Source organism: Mixophyes fleayi, chromosome 8 (assembly GCF_038048845.1).
Source record: "Mixophyes fleayi isolate aMixFle1 chromosome 8, aMixFle1.hap1, whole genome shotgun sequence".
NCBI classification, from domain to species: domain Eukaryota; kingdom Metazoa; phylum Chordata; class Amphibia; order Anura; family Limnodynastidae; genus Mixophyes; species Mixophyes fleayi.
The window spans coordinates 79,046,362-79,070,356 of NC_134409.1; the positions used below are offsets into that span (position 1 = coordinate 79,046,362).

Here is a 23,995-nt window from a genome sequence, read left to right on the forward strand (position 1 = left end):
GAAGTTGCGTATCCAGGAACATATAAAGAGCAATTAAAAATAAATCTGATACCCATTCAGTCTCTAGACATTTCTCTAAAATCCATAATGGAGACCCAAGCACTTTGAAGTTTAAAGCTATAGAATATGTGGATCTTGGTCCAAGAGGGGGGGATCTTGCTAAAAAATTGTCATGTAGGGAAATGTACTGAATATACAAATTAAGAACTTTAGTACCTTTTAGGTCTTAATGAGGCTTTTGAGATTGCACCTTTTATATGATATGTCTTAATGATATTCTAGTTAATGTTTTTTTCTCTCCCATTTAGTTTTTTTAATGCATTATAAATGTATTTTTATAATTTCTAATTACTATTTTGTATGTTTTATAATTACTATCCTGTAAAATGAATTCTGGTATACTTTGTTGTATAATTGTTATCCCACATATGGGAATGTCCTAATAAATATATATATATATATATATATATATATATATATATGTGTTTGGGAGGATGGTGGTTAGAGAGGAGGTTAGATATATCTTCTCCTTACAATCATCTGTTTTATAAGCCCCCCTTGTATTTTTTTATGTATTTCTGTATATAATTGGTGGTATAAATATATCTGTATGCCCGCACGTTAAGGGCGGATGTCCTCTGAGATATCTATTCAGTGTGGCTTCGTAAGGGCGGAAGTGACGTATAGCGAGGCCGGCGGAAGTGATGTTGCGGAGTTGTGGACGGAAGCCAGAGGGTGGCGCCTACAATTGTAATTCTACTATGCTACCTGGACTATAAAAGGAGGCAATGTATTATGGCTGATTACTACATTTTGATAAAGTCTTTCCGATGAAACGCGTTTAAGTGAAGGAGGTGTCTGTTAAGTGCTCTGGATCGCTGTTTGGAATCTGTCTTCTGTTTTAAGAATTTCGTTTGGGGGTACTGGCACCGGTGAAACTGTTCAGATAAGCTATTTAGCATTTTATTTGATGTACGGGCAATTGTTTGCTTTTGCATTTGTAATAAAACTTTTTAACTACTGCTATTTGGGCGTACTACACTATGTTGCTGTATTTCCTCGAGTTTTCGTGTTGGATCTGCTATACATCTACTGAGAAGGATCTGGAGTCTAATTGAATGACAAAAACCAGATAAGCCTGATTTACTTGTTTTTTTGGTACGCGGCCACTTCAGCACATACATTTATATGTTATTAATATTATGGTATCACACTATGTTTGGCGCTTCTCCTCTTATGTTTATCTAGGTTATCTGCATCTGCAATTTGGTGCATTTGGAAGTGAAGCAGCCTACTGTATGTGAACCTTTTTTTTTCGCTGTAGAGCACTTTAAGCATTTTAAGGTGATATACAATGAGCACCGTTCGTTCTAATCACTATCTTATTACACACACATATATATATATATATATATATATATATATATATATATATATATAGTTGCTTTGCTGTCTCTTTCTAAGGCACCCAGGCCCTAAACTGCGATAAAGCTAAACTAAGAAAAAAATGTAATAGTACTGTATGTGTGTATTCCAGTGAACACACAAATCTGTGAATTAGCAGATCCACCATTTTGTGAGTGACAGCAATCTCACTACATGATGGTGTTGAATCTGCAGCTAACCGCAGGATGTGATGGCATAACATGTCTATATTGCTCAAGGAACGCGTCCATTAAGGCTTCTGCCTTAATCGTCGTAATTTCATTGCTTTTTGGAGTTTGAGTGAAAGAGTTTCAATAGTTTTTTTTATGTTTTAGATGGTGTGTAAGGAACCTTAATCGGACATGTTAAACCGTAAGGTTTTTTGTCTATGGAAAATATATATATATATATATATATATACATACATATATACATACACACACATATATAGCTGCGGAATCAGTGGCGCTATATAAATTAATGGTGATGATGAGAGATATATATATATATATATATCTATATATCATCATCACCATTTACTTATATAGCGCCACTGATTCCGCAGCTATATATGTATGTGTGTATATATCTCTCCAGGGGTAAACGGCAGCACTTCACATGCGTCAGCCAAGTATTATCACACCAGTACAGTGCATACTTGCCAACTCTCCCGGAATGTCCGGGAGACTCCCGCATTTTGCGAGAGTCTCCCGGACTCCCGGGCGAGTGTGGCAATCTCCCGAATTCTGCCCACTTCACTAGGAAGTGCCCACTTCCTAGTGAAGTGGGCAGAATTAGATCCCAAACGCCGCGATTCCCGATGAATCGCGGCGTTTAGCCCCGCCCCCCGCTGTCAAATGACGCAATTTGCGTCATGACGTCACAGGGGGCGGGGCCGAAATGACGCGATTTTGGCCGCCCCGCCCCCTCACGCCCCCCTCCACTGGCTGGCTCCCGGAAGAGAGCTGAAGAAAGTAGGTAAGTATGGTACAGTGTCTTGATTCAAGTAGACACAACTAGTTTTATTTAGCAGCTCCACAAGTAAACAAAACAGATAATGTTGTAGATAAACACACATTCAGTAAATCATTAATGTGCATGTGTAGGGAGGTATAATAAGGACTGTTTTATAGTGTGTGTATGTGATGAGGTTTGTGTATGTATCTGTAATATACACATATATACTGCACTGTGGGCATAATGCAAATTTAAGTGTTTGCTCTTTATTTTGTATGTGTAATGATCTCTTCTTTTCCTCTTCCATGACAGCCATAATTAATGGGTTAAATCCCCGTTTAGCTGAATAGAGACAGGAATAGGGAACACCACTGGAAGGTATATAGTGTGATTCCCCCTCCATCTTGTGTTTTTTTCCCCAGTCTCTCAAGCTGAGTAGTGCGTGTGTATAAGTATAGTGTAGGTTTTAGTTTTGTAAGCCTTACCTGTTACTGGAGTTGAGAGGGTCCCGGTGAAGCACCTTTGGGAGTGCAAGTCAGTACAGGAGTGATTCCATTTGAACGCTAGTTGATACTTGTAATAACTAACGCAGGGTCTGCATGGTGCATTCTTCTCTTCATTACTTTGTCCTTAAGTTCCAGAGGACCAAAAGCTGTTCAAACATTTACCTTGGGGTAAACAAGTGGAAAGAATGGATGATGGTGCAGTTCATACAATTACCTGGTGATCTGTGGTATGGAGAGTACATGCACAGTAGGATGCCAGAGCATGTGCAATGTCACTTCCAGGACACACACTATTTTATCATAGTCTGTGGAGCCTATGAGAAATGTTTATCTGAAAATCATGAAGGGGATTTATGCTTGGTCTGTATTCCTAAAACCAAAATTGATAAGGATCTGCCTCCTGTACAGATTAAGCAGTTAGTGTCTTGAATGATGAAGTAAATTCAGGTAATTTTACCCAATGTCCTCCACTAACATGTTAATACCATGATACACAAGTTCCTTTTTATCCAAGATTCTCTTTTTGAAAATCATCAACAGAAAGGCAGACTGTTTCAAGTAAACTGAGTTATTAAATATCTTGCTAATAAGGAGTGGCTACAGTTGGATAGAGATATTTTCTCTTTAGGGTGAGGAATCTTTGAAATGGAGTCTGTTGGAAGATCCAATGGATATGAAAATGGAAAACTGTTTCAAGAAACTTCTCATTTCCTTGGAATAGACACTCAAATCAGGTGTTGGTGTAGCTTCTGTCTGCAGGAGTATGGACTTACACCCTACATAAGGATGTGCAGGAGACAATTAATAGACATTATTTAAGAGCATTGAAGTCATAAGAGCCAGAGGAGCTCTTTGGCTGCTTCCGTGGGCAGTGAACTTGCAGTCAAAGAACTGTTTTACTCTGCTGTCCTTTAAAGGTATTTCTTTTTTTGTAATAAACAGTATTCAGAAGATCACAGGAGGCAAATCCCATTCCTTCCTCTGGGCAACTATTCAGGGAAGCATGAAGCTGATGGTCTGGAAAGCAATATTTTCAGCCATGAGTAATGAAAGTAGGCAAGGGCCAAAATACTCTCTCCAACCTCATCCTCCGCTAGGTCCTCTGGGTGGCAGGATTTTAAATTATGCGTAGGTCTGGATGCTTACTACTCAAGAGCACTGAGTTTGTGAGAACTAAGGGCTACAAAAGCAAATTTCACTACAGATCATGGTAAAAGATTCTTACCAACAGTTCCAAACTCTTTTCAGCACACTCAGATGTTTCAGTTACTGGTCTAAAAATTCAGATTTCTCCACCATCCCAGGTATGTGTGCCCTCCGTTTTCTCTCATTGCTTGAATTCTATAGTTCGGAAGAAAAGGAAGAGAAGTCCTTCCATTGTGAACTTGTTGTTCGTAGTTGGCAGTGGTCTGGGGAATTCTTCAGAAAAATGTTTGGCCTCTTTGGTCAGTTGTTCAGTACCACGATCAGTTTCTTCATTCAAATCTGGGCACACTCTTGATGCCATGGCAATTGACCAGTGATTATTAAGTTGCAAGGAAGTATCTGACAAGGTGATTGAGGTTCTTATGCAACAATTGTTCATTTCTTTTACTATAGAGTTTGTAAGAGATTTATCCTGTGGGGCTCAGCAAACTAGTGCATTCTTCTTCTGCTAGCCTCATATACAGTATAATCTTGTTTTTCTTCAAGATGGCTTAGAAAAATGACTTGCTCTCACTACCCTGTAAGTGGTATCTGGCCTGCGCTATATCTGTTTATCACTTTGGCATTTCCCATTTGTTATGGCTGCTATGGAAGCTGAGAGGAATTATTACCATTAATTTCCTTGAATACTGGCAGCAAAGATATTCCCACACATGTTTTTACATTTTGTAGGACAGCTTGGGAAGTATTGCAAAGGCACCAAAGGGCGGAGTCACACTATATAACTTCAGGGGTGGTTCTTTTACCTGTTTGTGCTCAGCTGACTAGGGAGTTAACTTGTTGTTAAGGCATCCATGGAGTATTTCAAGGTAAAGAAATTAACAGAAATAATCCTCTTATTTCTCAGAGGAAAAGCCTAATGACCTCTTCTGTCACCCAACATTACGCAAAGTATACTGTGATGCTGTAGCTCACCTCTTTAAACCGGTAAGTCAAAAAACTATGCTTTTATTTTTTGAAACCCATCATCATCATCATCATCATTTATTTATATAGCGCCACTAATTCCGCAGCGCTGTACAGAGAACTCATTCACATCAGTCCCTGCCCCATTGGAGCTTGCAGTCTAAATTCCCTAATATACACACACACACACACAGACAGTCAGAGAGAGAGAGACTAGGGTCAATTTTGATAGCAGCCAATTAACCTACCAGTATGTTGTTGGAGTGTGGGAGGAAACCGGTGCCCCCAGAGGAAACCCACGCAAACACAGGGAGAACATACAAACTCCACACAGATAAGGCCATGGGCGGGAATTGAACTCATGACCCCAGTACTGTGAGGCTGAAGTGCTAACCACTAGGCCTATGTGATGCCCATAAACCCAGAACCAATATTCTTCACTGAAATCTTTCCTATAGCTTTTATTTCATGCTTTATGTATATGTTTATAAAACTGCAATTTCACAACCTGATCCTGAGATAGATATATATAGACATATATAGATACAGATATATATATATATATATATATATATATATATATATATATATATATATATATATATATAATTGTTTTTAATAGGAGTCTAATGAGGATTGGAAACTAAAACAGGTATCTTTTTTAGATACTTACAAATAATAAAATCATCTTCATGAAAGGGAATTATCCAAGAAGTAGATTTGCAGATCTAACAATAATCTTGTATAAGAGAGAAATTCTGGGACACTGTCTTGAACTGTTTTGGACTTTAATTTTTTATGTATATTTTTTTGTATGTTTGAGATATTAGCGCCGTCATTCAACTCAAAGAGATGCAAACAGTTAAAGCTACCTGGCCATTAGCTATTCCAGTTTACAGCTCATCCAAGATAAATGTGCTTTCTTTATCTATATTAACTCTTTCAATTCCACCCAAAACTACATGCTTAGTTTTAGTGTAGTTATTTGATGTTGTTGCTATGTTTTCAACACCATTTCCTTTCCCTTCAATGTTTAAATTATTGGATCTAGTCTGGATAATGATGTGATATTACACACTCTAGTGAATCTTGTAATGTGATTTATCTTGCTTAAGAGGAGTTGATCTCTAGACAACAGATAAGATAAGATTTTGAAAGGCTGCTCACTATGGCATGGCTCATTTGTGCCACTTCTCAAGAAATGGTATATCAGATTTCTATACTCCTAAACTGCTAGGATTTCCCAATAATAAAACAGTAAACCTCAAATATTTTTAAGTTATAGGTTTGCAGCAGCTTCCTATTACACTTATTAGTTAGCCAAAGCCATTATTGTGTGACAACTAGAATCTGACACACACAAACATTTAGCTTGCCCTCTTTGGGTAATGCCAGAACTTGTTTTTGGAAGAGAGACCTATATTTCTGAGAGTTGGGCTATTTCCCAATGAACCAGTGTGGTTCCCATTTTCTGACTAGTGGTATTCTTTGCTGAAGAGGAAAACGGGAATGCTTACTGGAAGTATCAGGCGAGACCTATAGGGGAATGTAGGGAAGTGAATCCATTAAGCTCAACAAGCTTACTATTAGATGGTGTATTACATGATGAAGTGTCAGCTCTGCGGACAGCAGATTACAGCAGGAGTGAAGAAGTGTCAGCTCAGCGGACAACTGATTACCACTGGGATAGTGGCGAAGTTCACGATGAAGTGTCAGTTCTGTGTTCAGCGGGTATAGCAGGATACAGCACGTCTAGTATCTAGCAGGTAACACGAAGAACAGACATTGAGCTGCAGGGAGAGCTGTCTTTTAAATTTGGAGCCAAATTGAATAACCAGGAGCAGAAGATATAAAGATAGAAAAGGATTGAGTCTGCGCATGCGCAGACCTGAAAGAAAAATGGCGGACGGCGGGAGCAGGTAAGTGTGCCTGGACTTCGGTTATAGAAACCGAATGCCCGGCGTGTGAAAGTACCCCCCTTTTAAAGGTGGGCACTGTATGCCTAGAATTAGGTTTCGTGGGAAACTTCTTACGAATATTTTTCAATATATTTGATGCATTGATGTCAGCAGCGCGGACCCAGGAGCGCTCTTCAGGACCAAAACCCTTCCAATCCACCAGATATTTCAAACCGCCTTTGCAATATTTAGAGTCCAAAATTTGCTTGACCACAAATTCCTCTTCTTGATGGACCTTGGCCATAGTAGAAGAGGTATGTCTAGAAGAAAATTGATTAATGATTAGTGTTTTATCAAGGAAATATGAAAGGAATTGGATATCCGAGGAGATGCTGCTAACAACAATTTAACGCACACAGGGTTGATGTCTTGTGAAATAGTATACGGACCAATAAACCGAGGAGCCAGTTTCATACAGGGAGTCTTGAGATGACTGTTTCTGGTGGAGAGCCATACTCCCCTACTTTAAAGGCGGGAATAGCTCGACGTCTCTTATCAGCTGCGAATTTGTAACGTTTGGAAGACTTCCTAAGGCAATTCCTTACTTGATTCCAGATGGAGAGGAATTTTCGCTGTATAGTGTTGACAGCAGGAACCTGGGTGGGTGGGAGGGCAGGAAACTCAGGAAAAGATAGATGGTGTCCATAGACAACAGACAAGGGAGATGCGGAGGTGGACTTGTGGAAGGCATTGTTGTGCACAAACTCGGCCCATGGTAGGAGATCTGCTCAGCTATCTTGATTAGCAGAAGAGAACATCCTGAGAAAGGTCCCTAAGTCTTGATTGACACGCTCGGTCTGTCCATTGGATTGGAGATGATAAGAAAATGACAAGTTCAACTGAATTCCAAGGAATCCATAGTGATCTGCAGAACATTGACACGAACTGAACGCCTCAGAAGGACCACTATGTAAACGAGAAAATTTCTGATGAAATGTAGTGCCAGGACTGGAGAGGAAGGAAGACCGATGAGTGGGACAAAGTGAGCCATTATCGAAAACCGATCTACCACAACCCAAATAGTGTTACATTTCTTACTGGGTGGAAGGTCCATAATAAAATCCATGCTGATATGAATCCATGGTTTATACGGAATGGATAAAGGAAGTAAATGGCCAGAAGGGGACTGGCGACACGACTTGTGCTGGCTACAGGTGTTGCATGATGTAAAAAATTATTTAACATCGAAGCAAAGGCTAGGCTACCAGTAGCTCCGAGAGATTAGTTCAGTAGTTTTATGAATACCAGTGTGACCAGAGAAGCGAGTGGAGTGGACCAAAGTCAGAAGTTTTTTCCGGAGACCAGGTGGAACAAATGTCTTACCAGGCGGAGTTAAGGGAATACTAGCCAGAGTGGAGGACAAAAGACATTTGGGGTCCAAAATAGGATGACAGGGTACATCTTCATAATTGGGGTCTGGGAGGAAAGCGCGAGGTAAAGCGTCAGCGCGTTTGTTCTTCACTCCAGGCTTGAAGGTAATGTTAAGATCAAAATGTGAAAAGAAGATCAAACATCTAGCCTGCCTGGGATTTAAACACTGTGCAGACTGCGAATACAAGAGGTTTTTATGGTCTGTGAAAATCGTAACGGGATGCCGAGCTCCCTCCAATAAAAAGCACCAGTAGCTCCTTGTCCCCTATAGCATAATTCTTTTCTGCTGGCAAGAATTTTCGGGAGTAGAATGCACAGTGGTGAAATTGATTGAGAGAGGATTTTTGCGAGAGAACAGCCCCAATCCCCACATTGGAAGCATCAATCTCCAGGAACAATGGCAAAGAAGTGTTGGGTTGTTGGAGAAAAGGAGCTGAAGAGAAGGCGTTCTTGAGGAATTCAAAAGCCTCCAGAGATGGAGGAGACCAGGATCTGGAAATGGCGCCCTTCCGCGTGAGGGACACGATGGGAGCCACGATGGTAGAGTAACTCTTGATGAAGCATCTGTATTAGTTCGAGAACCCTAGGAAACGCTGTACAGATTTGAGACCGAGGGGGAGAAGCCATTCCAGAATTGCTCGTACCTTCTCTGGATTAATTTGTAAGTCAGTGCCTGAGACTATGTAGACGAGGAATGACATCTGTGGTTGTTTAAAGAAACATTTTCCGAACTTGCAAAAGAGTTGGTTTTTGCCTAGTCTAGAGAGAACCTCCGCCACGTGTATGCGGTGAGAGTAATTCTCCTGGGAAAAGATTAAACTATCATCCACGTAAACTACAACACAGACATAGAGGAGATCCCTTAATACTTCATTGACAAAGATCTGAAACACTGCAAGAGCGTTGCATAAACCGAATGGCATCAGAAGATATTCATAGTGGCCATCTCGGCTATTAAAAGCCATTTTCCATTCGTCTCCTGATCTGATTCTAATAAGATTGTAGGCCCCACGAAGGTCTAGGTTAGAAAAGACCTTGGTTCCTTTAATGCGGTCGAAGAGCTCAGGGATGAGCAGAATGGTATATGGGTTTTTGATAGTGTGACAGGATGGACCGCCTATGCCACCCTGCCTGTTGTTGCTGGGAACCTGCTAGGCTTACTTTGCCACCATTCCCTTTCGTTATCCTGAATGCGGCCTTTTGCCGCAGTAGGAGGGGCTTACAAAGGCTGCCACCACTGGACTCCTATACCGACATCCAGAACCGGGTTTCTTCTGTGTAACTGACGCTGCTAGTGCGTCTCGTTGCTGGTGTACCTGGGCTGTTAACTCCGGACCTCTTACTATGGACCCGGGTTGCTGTGAATGGATCCCCCCCTGGCCTATCACATTGACCAGGGCTGCTGGTTAGTAGGCAGAGCGGTGGTACTGGAAACGCTTGGGTCCAAACCTCAGAGACAGCCGGCGAACGGATTAGTTTTAGGGCCATATTAAGTTGTTGGCGGAAACGCCAAGAATCTCGCGCTCCGCACACTATTACCGTTATTACGGTTATAGTGCGTGTAAATACCGTTATTACGGTAGTTTTCTTGCTGGATTTCAGCTCGCAGCTCCCTGTGCCACGAGCTGAAATCCAGCTTACTATTACCGTAATAACGGTAATAGTTTTAACGCTGCGGGGATTCGGAACAATTGAATATGCCCCTAGGGTCTAATCTGTAGATCACAGGAATACAGCAATATTGAAGATGTTTACAAGCAGGTCTTTGAAGCAGGATGTTTGTTTGCTTACACTTGTTTGAGGCACCAGTGATCAAGTCAGATGTTGAATTCAGAAGAACACATTTCAGTGTACAAGTCAGTGTATTTATACAATTCAGACACATTTACACCTATCTATAAAATTCCCTCTGGACAAGAGGCCACACAGTAACGACCCCCTGCTGGGCCTTTGGCCAGAGCAGGCATGACACTTCATCACAAAACTTTGTTAGCACTTCCTGCTGTCAGACTCCCTTGCACATATGCCTAATTGGAGGTTACCACTATGTTATGTTCTTGCCCTTAGATTTGCCCTCATTCAAGATGGCCATGATTGCCTCATGAATTTTCCATCTTGGATCTCTGATATGAACTTGCCCTTACAATAGCCCTCAATCAAGATGGCCAGAACTGCCTCAGGAAGATTCCATCTTGGATCTCATTTCCTGTTTGGGCCTAAAAAAGGCACTTCCTGTTTCACAGTCTTTGCTCGAGTATTGTGTTTGTGTCTGAACCAGATGCTTCCACAGAACCTTGCTCCCTTGTGATTGGAATACAATTACTTGATACCTCTACAAGATATTTGTCTTGTTGATACTTTGGATTTGCTTGCTGGACATTTAAGATTTTTTTCTATATCAAAATAAATCCTGTTTACTACAGAACTACCTGGCTGTTGGGTTCCGTTTGTAATGCCAGAAGTGTGACACACTAGCAACCTTACAAATCCTAAACAATCACACTTCCATACTAAATACATCCCAATACACACAAGACCTCCATCCACAAAGGCCTATTGTAACAGATATATACATCAGAAATAAGGCATATCCTTTAGTTAGGTGAAAACAGAAAAAAACAGTTTCTACCCTGGTCTCAGAAATAAAGATTTCCTATTTCAGAATACATACAATATTAAAAATAAGTGCATTGGCAATTTATATAAAGCGGCACCCTGCGCTATTTCCCTTTAATAAATTCATACCAAGGTGTAAATGTATGACAGTCCGCTTTGTACAAGTCCCCGGAAATCGGCGAGATGACAACTAAAATTTAAAGCGGCGCTGCCTTGTAAAGGGAAGGTTCCCTTTACAAGGCAACGCCGCTTTAAATTTTAGCTGTCATCTCGCCGATTTACGGCGACTTGTACAAAGCGGACTATCATACATTTACCCCCAGAAGTTATTTATCAGTGATCCAGTCACAGATAGTTATTGCATTTAGCCCGCAATAGTCAATACGTGGTCCTAAGGTCCCGTCTTTTTTTTTTATGAATAAGATGCCCGCTCCAGCGGGAGAAGAGGAGGGTCTGATTAACCCACGCTGGAGATTCTCCTTTACATATTTAGACATGGATAAAAAGTCTCTGGCAAGAAGATATACGCACCCTCGAGGAGGAGTCTTAACGGGCTGGAGGTCAATTGGACAGTCCCAACTTCGATGAGGAGGGGAAGGTGTTCCGATCGAGTTTTATCAAAGACATCCAGAAAGGAAGAATACTGTTCAGGCAGCCGCGTGGACTTAGAATTAGAAGAGATGGTGGTAGTGCCCAGTGGCCGAACCCCAGTAAGACAATATCGGAAGCAAGTTGGACTCCAGGACATAATTTGGGAAGCGGTCCAATCCATTTGAGGAGAATGTTGTTGGAGCCACGGCAACCCCAGGATTACAGGGCTGGTTGAGGAAATTAGAGCATGAAAGGAAATTTTTTCCCGTTGTAACGCTCCAACCTGCAGGGTAATGGGTCTGGTGCAAAATTCTATAATTCCATTAGAGATGCAGGATCCATCAATGGCGGTAATGGAGACGGAATTCCAAAGATAGGACCCTGTGAAATTAAAGAAAAAGAGATAAAATTCCCAGCTGCCCCGGAGACTAATAAGGCAAAAGTGTGGATAGGCCCAGAAGGACCATACAATGTAACAAGAAAAGAACAAACTTTGGGGATCTTTAGAGAAGGAGAGGCTTTAAAGTTACCCAGTCTGACCTCTCCGTAGCAGGTTAGTGCCTGGCGTTTCACGACTTCTTGGGACAGGCATTGAGCGTATGACCAGGATCGGCACAGAAAATGCACAGCTTGTTCCTGAATCTCCGGTCGCGTTCCCCTGGAGTCAAGCAAGACCGTCCTATTTGCATAGGCTTATCCTCAGGAGTAGGGGGATGAAAATGTGGCGCTAGCTTATACATAGGACAACTGCCGTTGTCCCTCTCGGCAGCCCTCTCGCAGAAATAAAAGTCTACACGATTACATAAGGAGATGGATGAGGGCATCCAAGGTAGTGGGTAGTTCCTGAGAGGCCAAAGCATCTTTGTTTTGTGTCTGAGAGACCTTGCCAGAATGTAGCTACTAGGGCGTCGTTCCAACGCAGCTTTGATGATAAGGTGCGAAAGTTGATGACATACTGAGCCACAGAACGAGAACCCTGACGGGAAGTCTGAGGATGCTGGAGGCTGCGGATGTAACTCAACCGGGCTCGTCGAATATCTTCCAGAAAGCTGCAATGAATGCAGTGCTACATTGAGAAAATGAGAGACAGACCGCACCAAGCAATATGTTTATACATCTCTATATTGGCTATTATACACTTGCCATTCAGAAAGATATCAATATCATATATAACATTTTCCTGAACGGTGCACCCTCACACTTGAATAATCTAAAAGTGAAAAGAGACGGAAAGAAGTGTATAGAGGGGCACTCCAGAGATGTAGTGATAGATCATTTAAAAGGTATAATCTTTATTTTCTTAATTTAAAATTGTATCAGGAGAATTTCTGGCAGAGAAAGCTAGCGAACTATAAAAAGAAAAGTGAATTAAAATTGCGGCTCAACCGCAAATGTCTCTGTCTACCTGATATTTATTTCTATTATTGTTGCACCAATTAATCTAACATCATAGTTCAGGTGCCGGTTATTCAGTACAAGATCGCACCTAAGTTGAGTAGTTATGAAAGAGGGGCACTAATAAAGAGTATAATGCACATGCCCGCCTCCCCTGAAATTCCTTCCACCTAATATACCCTGTCTACAATATTGTATAATAAAAGTAAAACATATATAAAAACCTTGATATATGGATTTATGCATAGGAGAGATGTTATAATATCTCTCTTTAAATTAAGAAAATAAAGATTACACCTTTTAAATGATCTATCACTACATCTCTGGAGTGCCCCTCTATACACTTCTTTTCGGCTCTCTTCACTTAATGAATGCAGTTCTGTCAGAGAGTAGTGGGTCGTCACACTGCCAGAGAGGAGATGTCCAAGCTAGGGCCTAACTGGATAGCAAAGAAATCAAATAAGCCACTTTGGGTAGGAAAATTTTGTGGCTGCAAGTCAAACTGAATTGAGCATTGGTTGAGGAAGCCCCTACAAACTTTGGGGTTTCCATCGAACTTAGAGGGAAGAGGAATCCGTAAAGTAGAAGCAGAGGTAGTAGGTACCTCGGGTACAGGAGGAATTGCAGCAGGAACAGCGACAGGTGCTGCGGGAGCAGCAGTCTGCAGAGAGTCAATCCTGGAAGCTAGTGTTTGGAAACCTTGTAGCAATTGACGTTGAACACTGTCTTGTTGCTCTACTCTGTTGAGCAGATGCTGAAGCATATCTTTGGCGGAAGGTTCCCCGACTGGATCAGACATGTGGCCTGTTCTTACTGTCACTGTTCTGTAGGTTTGGTTCCTGGATCTGCCTAAATTAGCACTACTTTCAGCAAGGCGTGGTGTCTAACGGGCAGAAGGTATTCACCAGGGACTTCCGCAAGGTGGTTTGGTCTTAGCTGCATCTGCACCGCAGGTCGCAGTCCTTACTGTAAGTATCAGGCGAGACCTATATGGGAATGTAGGGAAGTGAATCCGTTAAGCTCAACAAGCTTACTACTAGATAGATGGTGTATTACACAATGAAGTGTCAGCTCTGGGGACAGCAGGAGTGAAGAAGTGTCAGCTCAGCGGACAACTGATTACCAATGGGATAGTGACGATGTTCACAATGAAGTGTCAGCTCTGCGGACAGCAGGTATAGCAGGATACAATCCACAGGAGAGAGAACAACCAGCACACACATAGCCTAATAAGACCTAATGTCCCACACACAAAATAAGAGCTCTTACTGGTATCAAATGCTGTCTCTCTCAACAGGCAACTGACCTGTTCCCCACCTTTTGAGAGATTGAGAAAACAACATCCCAGCTTTTTAACATCACCTTACAGGTGCAGCTCCTGATTAGCCAGCAAGTGTTTGGAAGACCCATAATGGGTATACTGAATGGAGCTCGTCCTCTCTCTCCATTCATAACCTCAAGAACCCTTATACTAGTTTTTCCTACAGCCACAAACACTTTCCCAATCACAAACAATTTCCCTGGAGTTTTAAAACATAGACAGAAACCTGGGACTTTTATATCTGCCTTAAACTACTTTCCCAATATTTCTTGTCAAATATCTCCCACCCTTGTTTCATGGGGTAGAACAATTGTAGTTCCCAAACAAGAACACGGGACAATGCATCTGCATTTGCCAGTTGGCTTCCTGGTCTGTGCTGTAAGGAGAATTTAAAATAGTGCAGAGCCAAAATCCACCTGATGATTCTCCCATTAGTCTTCTTATTCTCAGCTATCCATTTCAACGGAGCATTATCAACCAAAATTTTTCGGGCAAAATGGTAATACCTTAGTGCCCAATAAATTGCTAGGGATTCTTTTTCAATTGAGGCATAATTTCTCTCATGCCCATTCAACTTCCTGCTTAAATAAAAAATAGGATGCTCCTAGCTATCTTTACTTTTTGGGATAACATTGCACTTATCCCTACATTTGATGCATCTGTCTGCACGACACATTTTTAAAATCAGGCATTATCAAATGGGTTGGGTGCACAATGCTACCTTCAGTGCCTGAAAAGCCTTTTGTGCATCGGAACTCCACTTAATCACAAGTGACTTCTTACTCTCTGTAAAGTCAGTCAACTGCACAGCAAGAGTGGCAAAATAGGGTATAAGCCTTCTATAATAGCCTGTGATTCCCGGAAAAGCTCTCACCTGCTTCTTGTTTAAGGATCGTGGCCATTTTTAAATTGCCCAAATATTATTTAGTTGGGGCTTTATGAAACCTCTGCCTATGTTGAACCCCAGATTTTTCACCTCCTCCATCCGTAAGTAACACTTTTTTGGGTTGGCTGTTAACTCTGCCTCATGGATGGAATCCAGCACTGCTTGTAACCAGGGTAGTTGAGAATGCCAGGACTATAGATGAATACATCATCAGGGAAAGCCACCGCATATTGTTTATGGGGCCTTAGGATTTTATTCATCATTCACTGAAAGGTTGCGGGTGCCCCATGTAACCCAAATGGTTACCTCTTGTATTGGAACAGCCCTGCTAGTGCAGACAAAACTGTCTTTTCTTTTGCCTTGTCTGTCAACGGCACTTGCCAATGCCCTTTTGTTAAATCTAAAGTGGTTAAGTACCATGTTGTTCCCAGCCTTTCAATGAGCTCATCAATTTTTTCCAGCTTTATCCACCACCTTCCTTGGCATATGCTTTAAAGTTCTGTTAAACCTCTCCACTTAGCCTTAAGTCTGAGGGTGATACACAGAGGTCCTCAGCTGAGTAACCACACACAGATGGCACAGTTCTCGTATAAATGTGGCACCCCGGTCAGTGAGAATCTCCTTAGGTATCCCTACTCTGCTAAAGACATGTACCAGTTCCAAGTTGTCTTTGTTGAGTTATTGTGCAACAGTATCACTTACGGGTATCTGGTAGCGTAATCCATTATCTCCAGAATATACTGATGACACCGGGCTTTATTAGAGGTCCAAACAAATCGATAGCTATCCTTTCAAATGGGACCTCAGTAATGGATAATAAGATGGTATTGACACAAGGCAGAATGCACAGTGGTCAGTTACATCTTTATGGACCCCTGGCCAGAAAAACACTACAAAATTCTTTAAGGTTTTTTATATCCCTAGATGCCATGCAGTTATGTGATTATGAGCCAGTTCTAGCACCATTCTTCTATATGCCTTAGGAACTATCTCTCTGTTTTTGGACATTTGATATTTGATACAACCATTGCCATGTGATGGTATGACAACCTACTATCAGGTTCTATGGGGTTTCTATCAATCACTTTTACATTTTCTCTAGCCTTTACCAGAGTAGGGTCTTTTAACTGTTTTGAGGCAAAAATATATTTTCTCACTTCCAGATCAGGCATACAGTCAACTGGTTCAACAACATTTCCTACTTCAGTAGGATGTACATTATCCTGCACTCCACTGCTGCGATCGCGATTTTCTGGTTCCCCAATCATGTTTGAGAAAGGGAATACTTCGGATTCTGAGAAAACTCCCACCGCCACTGTATCAATAACATTATAAAAAGGTTCTTGCTTATTGTAGCCAACTGCGTTTCCCACACATTCCAGAAGTGGGGAAATATAACTCCCCAATATAGCATCAACCCCCAAACAAGAAACAAATACCATGGAACCACACTGTGTTTTTTTATGTTCAGTTTAGTGGTAACATAATGCAGAGTAATCCAGCCCCCTGATCCTAGCTGGCACCGCAAAGTCTGAGATATTCAATATTTATCATCAGAATGTAATATGTTCTCTAAAGTTGGATTTAACGCAATTTAAACTTAACAAAATTCACATTAAGCTGTGATTTCCTAAATTACTTGCTGTTACTTTATGCATGTAGTTCATCTATCTTTTTAACTGCATAGGATACACAGGATAAAAAGGTAACTACACCCTGCTGTGTATTCAGGCTAAAAAGATGTGTTGGTCACACATATGAAAATACTTAATTAGCATGGGATTTCCGTTCTTCCTTTCTTACAAAAACACATTTTCTAGAAAATATGCTTACTGCATCAGAAGTCAATACATTTCCAAGACAAGATTCAGTACATTTGCAATGATATACAGTACATCTGTGCACTGTGCCATTAGCTGATATAGATTTTTACAATAAGTTATTTATAAGAGATCCAGGGCTCACCAACTATACTACCAGAATCTAGCAGAGCCTTTACTCAATTGCCTTCTGCAGTAATTGCACACATTTGTTTATCCGGCTTAGCTTGTCGGTCTGCAGTGCAGGCTAGCTTGGCAAAAAGATACTCTGCAATGTACATAAGCATAGGTTGCATAGGTTCATAGGTAAGTGGTCAATTAGCAGCAATATAGCCTAAATCATCACATCTAAAATATCTAATCACATTTTTATCATGTCTTAATCAAGCCTGGAACCTTCTTGACATAACTGGACAATCTCCAGTTTCCAAGCCTACAGTCTCTGCATGTTTCAGTTCATTCCGCCTCACACCCTTTTTCCCTGGAACAGTCTTACTAGAACTCACTGGAGATCGCCATTGTGGAACTAGGGGCCGGTTGGGTGTACTCATCAGTTTCTCGGCTGCCATATACCTCTCTCAACATCTCCACAAGCTTGTCTGTGGTTTCGGGATCCCTGTGGCTTACCCACTTGCACAGAGCAGCAGGCAGGGACTGTAGATATCGATCAATAACTACTCTTTCCACACTCTGTGGCCCTGTCACAGTCTCGGATTTTATCCATTTTTTGGTGAGATCTGTGAGGTCAGGCATTTGAGAGCGAGGAGGTTTGTCCACCACGTATCCCCATCTATGTACTTGGACAGACATTGTGACACCCAAATGAGTCAGAATTTCTGCTTTTAATTTATCATAGGACTTGTCATCAATCTGGCTTTGATCAAAACATTCCTTTTGCAATTCCCCAGACAGGAAGGGAGTCAGTAGGCCTGCTCATTTATTTTTAGGCCATTTTTCCCTCTCCACGTTTCTTCAAAAGTTGTTAAATAGGCTTCAAGATCATCACTCTTTGTCATATTTTGGAGAAAATGACTAGCCCATATGAAGTTGGGGCTTGTTGAGACTTCTGAGGAAGCATTGCTAGATAAGGCGGCGAGAGACTGCACCACCTCTTTTAGAGCTCACTGTCTTGGTACTGTTGCCTTCAGGCCTCCTTAATGGCTAACTGCTGCTGCACTGCTGCTGAGCGATAGTAGTTGCTTTTGGTAATTGCTGCCTGCTGAGCCGTAATAGCCTGTAACAATACTTTAATTATATCCTCCATGTTACCTCTTGGTGCAAGGGCAGATCAGAATGTAGCTTCCCTAAATGAACTGGCGATTACCCATATTAAAGTAAGTAGGATTTTTCCATACAGGAGTCTCTTCCAAAAATGGGTGTCTGTCTTTTTATGGCTGCAATTGAAGCGCAGTGTATGCATTCTCCTCCATGTGTCGCAAGATTGGTTTAGGGGTGTCGTCTCCTGGGGTAAACGGCTGCACTTCACATGCATCAACCCAAGTATGTCACGTCCATCCAGTGTCTTGGTTCAAGTGGCCACAGATAGTTTTATTTAACAGCTCCAAAAGTAACAAAACAGAACATAAATCTTAGCATGACCAACTCTAACTTAACAGTAAGGGGTTCCCTCTCTAAAGTGAGGGACCTAATGTCTTACACACACAAGATAACAGCACTTACCGGTAACAAATTGCAGTCTCTCTCAACTGACATCTTACCTGTTCCCTCGGTATTGAGAGACTGAGGAAACAGCCTCACAGTCTTTGAACAGCACCTGGCAGGTGCAGCTCCTGATTAGCCAGGAAGCGTCTAGAATGTTGGAAGTCCCGAAAAGGGCCTAATGAATGGAGCTCACGCTCCCTTTCCATTCATAACCCCAGAAACCCTTACATCGACTTTTCCTACAGATGAAAACAGTCATTGGGAAGCTCTTTCCCAAACACAAATAATCTCCCTGGGGGTTTTAAAATACACAAGACAGAGACCTGGGAGCATATATTTGCCGTCAACAACTTTCCCAGTACTTTTGTCAAAAAAATCTATCTAATATACACACACACACACACACACACACACACACACACACACACACACACACACACACACACACACCAATAAGCAACAGTATTAAAACCACTGGTAAGTAAAGTGCATAGCATTGATTATCTTGTTACAGTGGCAATTGTCAAGGGGGTGGGGTATATTAGGCAGCAAGTGAACAGCCAGTTCTTGAAGTTGATGTTTTGGAAGAAGGAAAAATGTTCAAGTGTAAGAATCTGAGGGACTTTGACAGGGCCAAATTGTGATGGCTAGATGACTGGGTCAGAGCATCTCCAAAATGGCAGGTCTTATGGGTGCGAGTCTTAAGGACGATCTGCGACAGGGTCATGGCTGCCTCAAGCTCATTGATCCATGTGGTAAGTGAAGGCTAGCACGTCTAGTCCAATCCCACAGAAGAGCTACTGTAGCACAAATTGCTGACAAAGTTAATGCTGGCGATGACAGAGTGCTCCTTTTTCTGCTATGGGCCGTATCCGCAGACCATTCAGAGTGCCCATGCTGACCCCTATCCATCATTGATAGCACCTTAAATGAGCACGTAAGCTCCAGATCTGGACCATGGAGCAATGGAAGTAGGTGGCCTGGTCTCCTGAGTCACATTTTCTTTTACATCATGTGGACAGCTGGGTGTGTGTGCTTTGTTTACCTGGGGAAGAGATGGCACCAGGATAAACTATGGGAAGAAGGCAAGCCAGCAGAGGCAATGTAATGCTCTGGACATGTTCTGCTGGGGCCCTGGCATTTATGTGGCTGTTACTTTGATTTGTACCACCTCCCTTAACATTGTTGTAGACCGTGTGCAACTCTTCATGGCAATGGTATTCCTAGATGGCACTTACAGCAGGATAATGTGCCATGCCACACTAAAAAAAAAAATCAGGAATGGTTTGAGGAACATAACAAAAAGTTCAAGGTGTTTACTTTGTTTCCAAATTCCTCATATCTCAGCCTGAATGAAAACCTGTTGGATGTGTTGGAATAACAAGTCTGAGCCATGGAGGCCCCACCTCGCATCTTACAGGACATAAAGGATCTGCTGCCAACGTCTTGTTGCCGAAAACCAGCTTCAGAGGTCTTGTTGAGTCCATGCCTCAATTGGTCAGAGCTGTTTTGGCGGTAAGAGGGGGACCTACACAATATTGGTCAGATGGCTTTAAAGTTGTTGATAATCAGTGTGTAAAGTGGTCGAAGTGGGAATATAGAAGTGCCGGTATGGAACATTTAAGTGAATGGCCAGGTCCTCCAGAAGCTGTAAGGTATTTCACAGTGTAAAATCACTTATTCCTTATGTCTGCCATGTGTCCCTTCTGCTTTCCCTGTTTCTTTTGTCTGACCTCTCTCCCCATGTGCCCCATCTTCATCCCAGGTACCCCCCCTTTCTCCCTTAGTCGAGTGACTAAGTCTGCTCTTGTCTATCAATATCTGTTTCTAATTTCATTGGTAATATTTGCTAAGATGGGTCTGTTGATTATATTATATTTGATTACCATTCAAAATGTAGAAATTCCAGGGGACTAATGTTCTCACTTTAGTATCTTATGGATATTATAAATTTCAGAACATGAAGGTTGGTGAATGTTAAATGAGTGCCAGGTCAATAGATCCATTTGTGCTGCTATAGCAGGGGTCAAAAAGTTGTTCAAGTACTTCTGCATTCATCTCATACACACAGAGGCTTGAAAGTAAATGCTAAATATTATGGCAAACCTGCCCTTGCGTGTTTTGGTTTTAAAACTGTATTTTTTAGAAAAAGAGCTAAAATCACATAATTTTGCATTTTTTTTTTGTTCTTACATTATTATTAACCTCAATAACACTAATTCCAGTCACTTCCAGTCAGTTTTGACCACCTCACAGGTCACAATATTATTTTCATCCACTTTCAGACAAAGCCTGCAGCGACCAGGCTGGATGCTAAGCGACAGAGCAATGACGCTAACACACGGCAGTTCATAGGACATCTAAGAAACATTGCCACACAGCATTGGCGAAAAAGAAAAGTGGTACAAGATGGAATTGTCCTTGGGCTCTCCCACCCATCCTTATGTATGATATTGAAAAGGACATGTACATTTTAACAAAGCAAGCACTCCAGCGACAAGGAGTGCCACTTTTGTGAGTGAAGTGCTTGGTTTGTTTGGATCCCCACAAAAAAAGCTACCAATAGCTTAGATGTCTTAAGACCAACAGTGCTGTCAATGAACTCTACATTATTAAACCATGTCTGCTCGTGCTGCATCTTTAATCTCCTTCTCCTCTCTGGATACCTCCCTCTCATCCCTGAAAAACTGCCAAACTTTTATAGACACAGGAATGGATATTACAACTGGAGTGGCATTAAATCTGCTTTAGACAGACTGTGACACGGAACATGTGGGCAGCATGGAATCAGTCATCTTGGAATATGCTGCATTGAACAGAGATGTAAACCAAAATATAGATGCAGTTGAGGAGACCGTACTTAAATTAAAACGTCACCCACCGGTTGAGAATCCAGATTTAGGAGAGGTTGTACACGAGATATATTCTGCGCTTCAGAAGAATAATACAGAGGAGGCCCTGAGGGAGGATGATAAATATGTCTAGTTTAAAGAACAGTTAAGAGACCTGAGAAAATAAATGGGTGTGTCACTGGCCCCTGCAGACGAGGATTTGGAAGATGAAGACAAGGAGTGCTTGGTTTGTTTGGGCCCCCCACAAAACAAGGTAACAATGGGCTTAAGGCAGCTAAGGTAACTGCTGTCAATGAACGCTACAGTGGCAAGATGTTGTCATCTTCTTCAGCCTCATCCTCACCCTCATAAGTGTGTACATCATCCTAACACAGTATTAATTCAACCCCGCAGAAAACCACCATTAGAGAAGTCTCTGTAACATAAATGTCAAAAACAAAAATGTAAAAATAAAAAGCTTTTACCCTTTTAAATAAAAAAAACACATCTTTAATAAAGGTGAAACTTTACTGTAGAAAAACATAGAATTGCCAACATGTCATTTTACCCAAATATTAATAAGCATTCCAGCATCAGCTAGCTTCTTTCTCTCAGCTAGATCCCAGCACCTGCAGTCTATATTGTCATCATTCTCACCCTCATCACTGCACATCATCTCTCAATACTAATTAATCCCGGCTGAAATCCAGCATTACAGAAGTCTTTGTACTTTGATATAAATGCCAGTAAAGGCCTTCCTCGTGGAATTTGTAGTTCATTTTACGACAGATGTCATGATTTTTGGGCAATTCTTTTAGACCAGACCAAATGTTAAAATGTTCTGCTTAATCATCTGCTTCATCCTTGGGTCTTTTAGAAAAGCTTTTTTCCTAGCAGCTGTAGCCTGAGAATCTGAAGGAGGGGATGCCGTTGTGTGAGGTACCACTTCAGCTGTCAACTTGCTCACCAGGAGCTCATTGCATCTCTTGTGATCTGGGACAGTTGGAAATAGAGAGAAGACATAGCTCTTAAACGTAGGATCAAGCATGGTCGCCAAAATGTAGTGATACGATTTCCAGAAGTTGATAACTCTTCGATCCTGGCGAACCGATTAAAGTACTTCATCTACAAGTCCGACATACTTAGCGTAATTTCTTTGTTTTATCTCTCCTTCAATTTTTCAAGGTGCTTTTCCAAAGTCTAATTAAAGGAATCACTTTGCTCAGGCTATCAGTGTTTGAACTCTGTTCACAGGTTGCAATATTTGGATATGGAACTCGCGCTCTACTCTTTAGGTAGCAAGGGCTGCTCAACTAAAAAAGGAATCCCTTCCTATGTTAATAGAATTAGTAAAAAGTGAGCGCTCGATTGCTCCTTTGAGGGAACAGTGGTCAGTGGTCTAGAAAGCTGAATAATAAATTAATGACTAAATGAATCCTAGGTGTATAAAAATTGCGACCAACATGAATTGATAATACTAAAATCTAATAATCATCATATGGATACAATGTTAACAGATAAAAAACATGTATTTAATAAAATGACATAACATGTGTGCCGGCCACAGCATGAGTAACATATAACAAAAATTTAAAAAAATTATCAAAGATCATAGATAAAGGACACTAAACTAAAACCAATATTGCATGATTCAGACTAATGTCCACCAATTGTCCAATAGAAAGGTCCAGTATCAATGTTAGTAAGTCCCAGAGGGAGTGTGGTAGATTGATGGGCGGGTATTCACGAGTCCCCGGACTCGATAAGCTTAATGCCCAGACGGAACCTAATCAAATAAGTCTTACTTGGGAACCGTTGATCTTGGATGAAATGTCCCAGTTTGATAAAGATGACTGTGACCATGCAGCGGTGACCATATGGGTAATGTACCCAGCGGCGTGTATCGATAAGCGGCGTGCGTTCCACAGTGAGATGCACAGATGGACTTCTGGTTTGACGTCACTAAGGGGTGTGACCCAACGCGTTTCATTTGCTACAGCAAATTTCCTCAGGGGATCGTGGTGTTCATAGAAGATATGGGTTTATATAGTGCTCGTAATCGTCAGCAGACTTTGAAGACATAGTTAGTAGCTAAACAGTAATTGAGACCGTGTAACTTGATTGTAAATTGTGACCATAATAAAATCGATTGGAAACAGGACAATGTGCACATCAAGGAAATATGAATTCAGATATTATAACAAGATCTTATGCATTGTATTAAATGGACATTGTATATATGCATGTACATTAAGACAGGAGAACTGACCTATAATTGGTCATGGTAATTGCATTTTATTTCAGATATATTAAATGGTCCTTTATAGATGCACAGTATTAGAGATGTTACTAAGATAATAAATCATACACATGTAGTACTGTACTGAGGAGTGATGTTTAAGTGAACCATGTATAACCATACATATTTATGGTCCATAAGGAGATTGTGTGCTGCTGTCACTCTGACAGTCGATTGATGACTAGCTGGTCACACTCCCACCTTTCCATCACCTTTGGGATAGTATTCTCAACATGTTTATCTAC

At 41.3% G+C, this 23,995-nt stretch overlaps 1 protein-coding gene across 1 annotated transcript in view; it reads left to right on the forward strand.

Annotated features, from left to right (window-relative positions):
• The window catches only part of L3MBTL2 (L3MBTL histone methyl-lysine binding protein 2), a 342,206-nt gene that overhangs the window by 214,687 nt on the left and 103,524 nt on the right, over positions 1 to 23,995 (forward strand). The window contains 1 exon segment of the mRNA XM_075182790.1: positions 4,942 to 5,021. Coding sequence (XP_075038891.1) covers positions 4,942 to 5,021 — 80 coding nt within the window.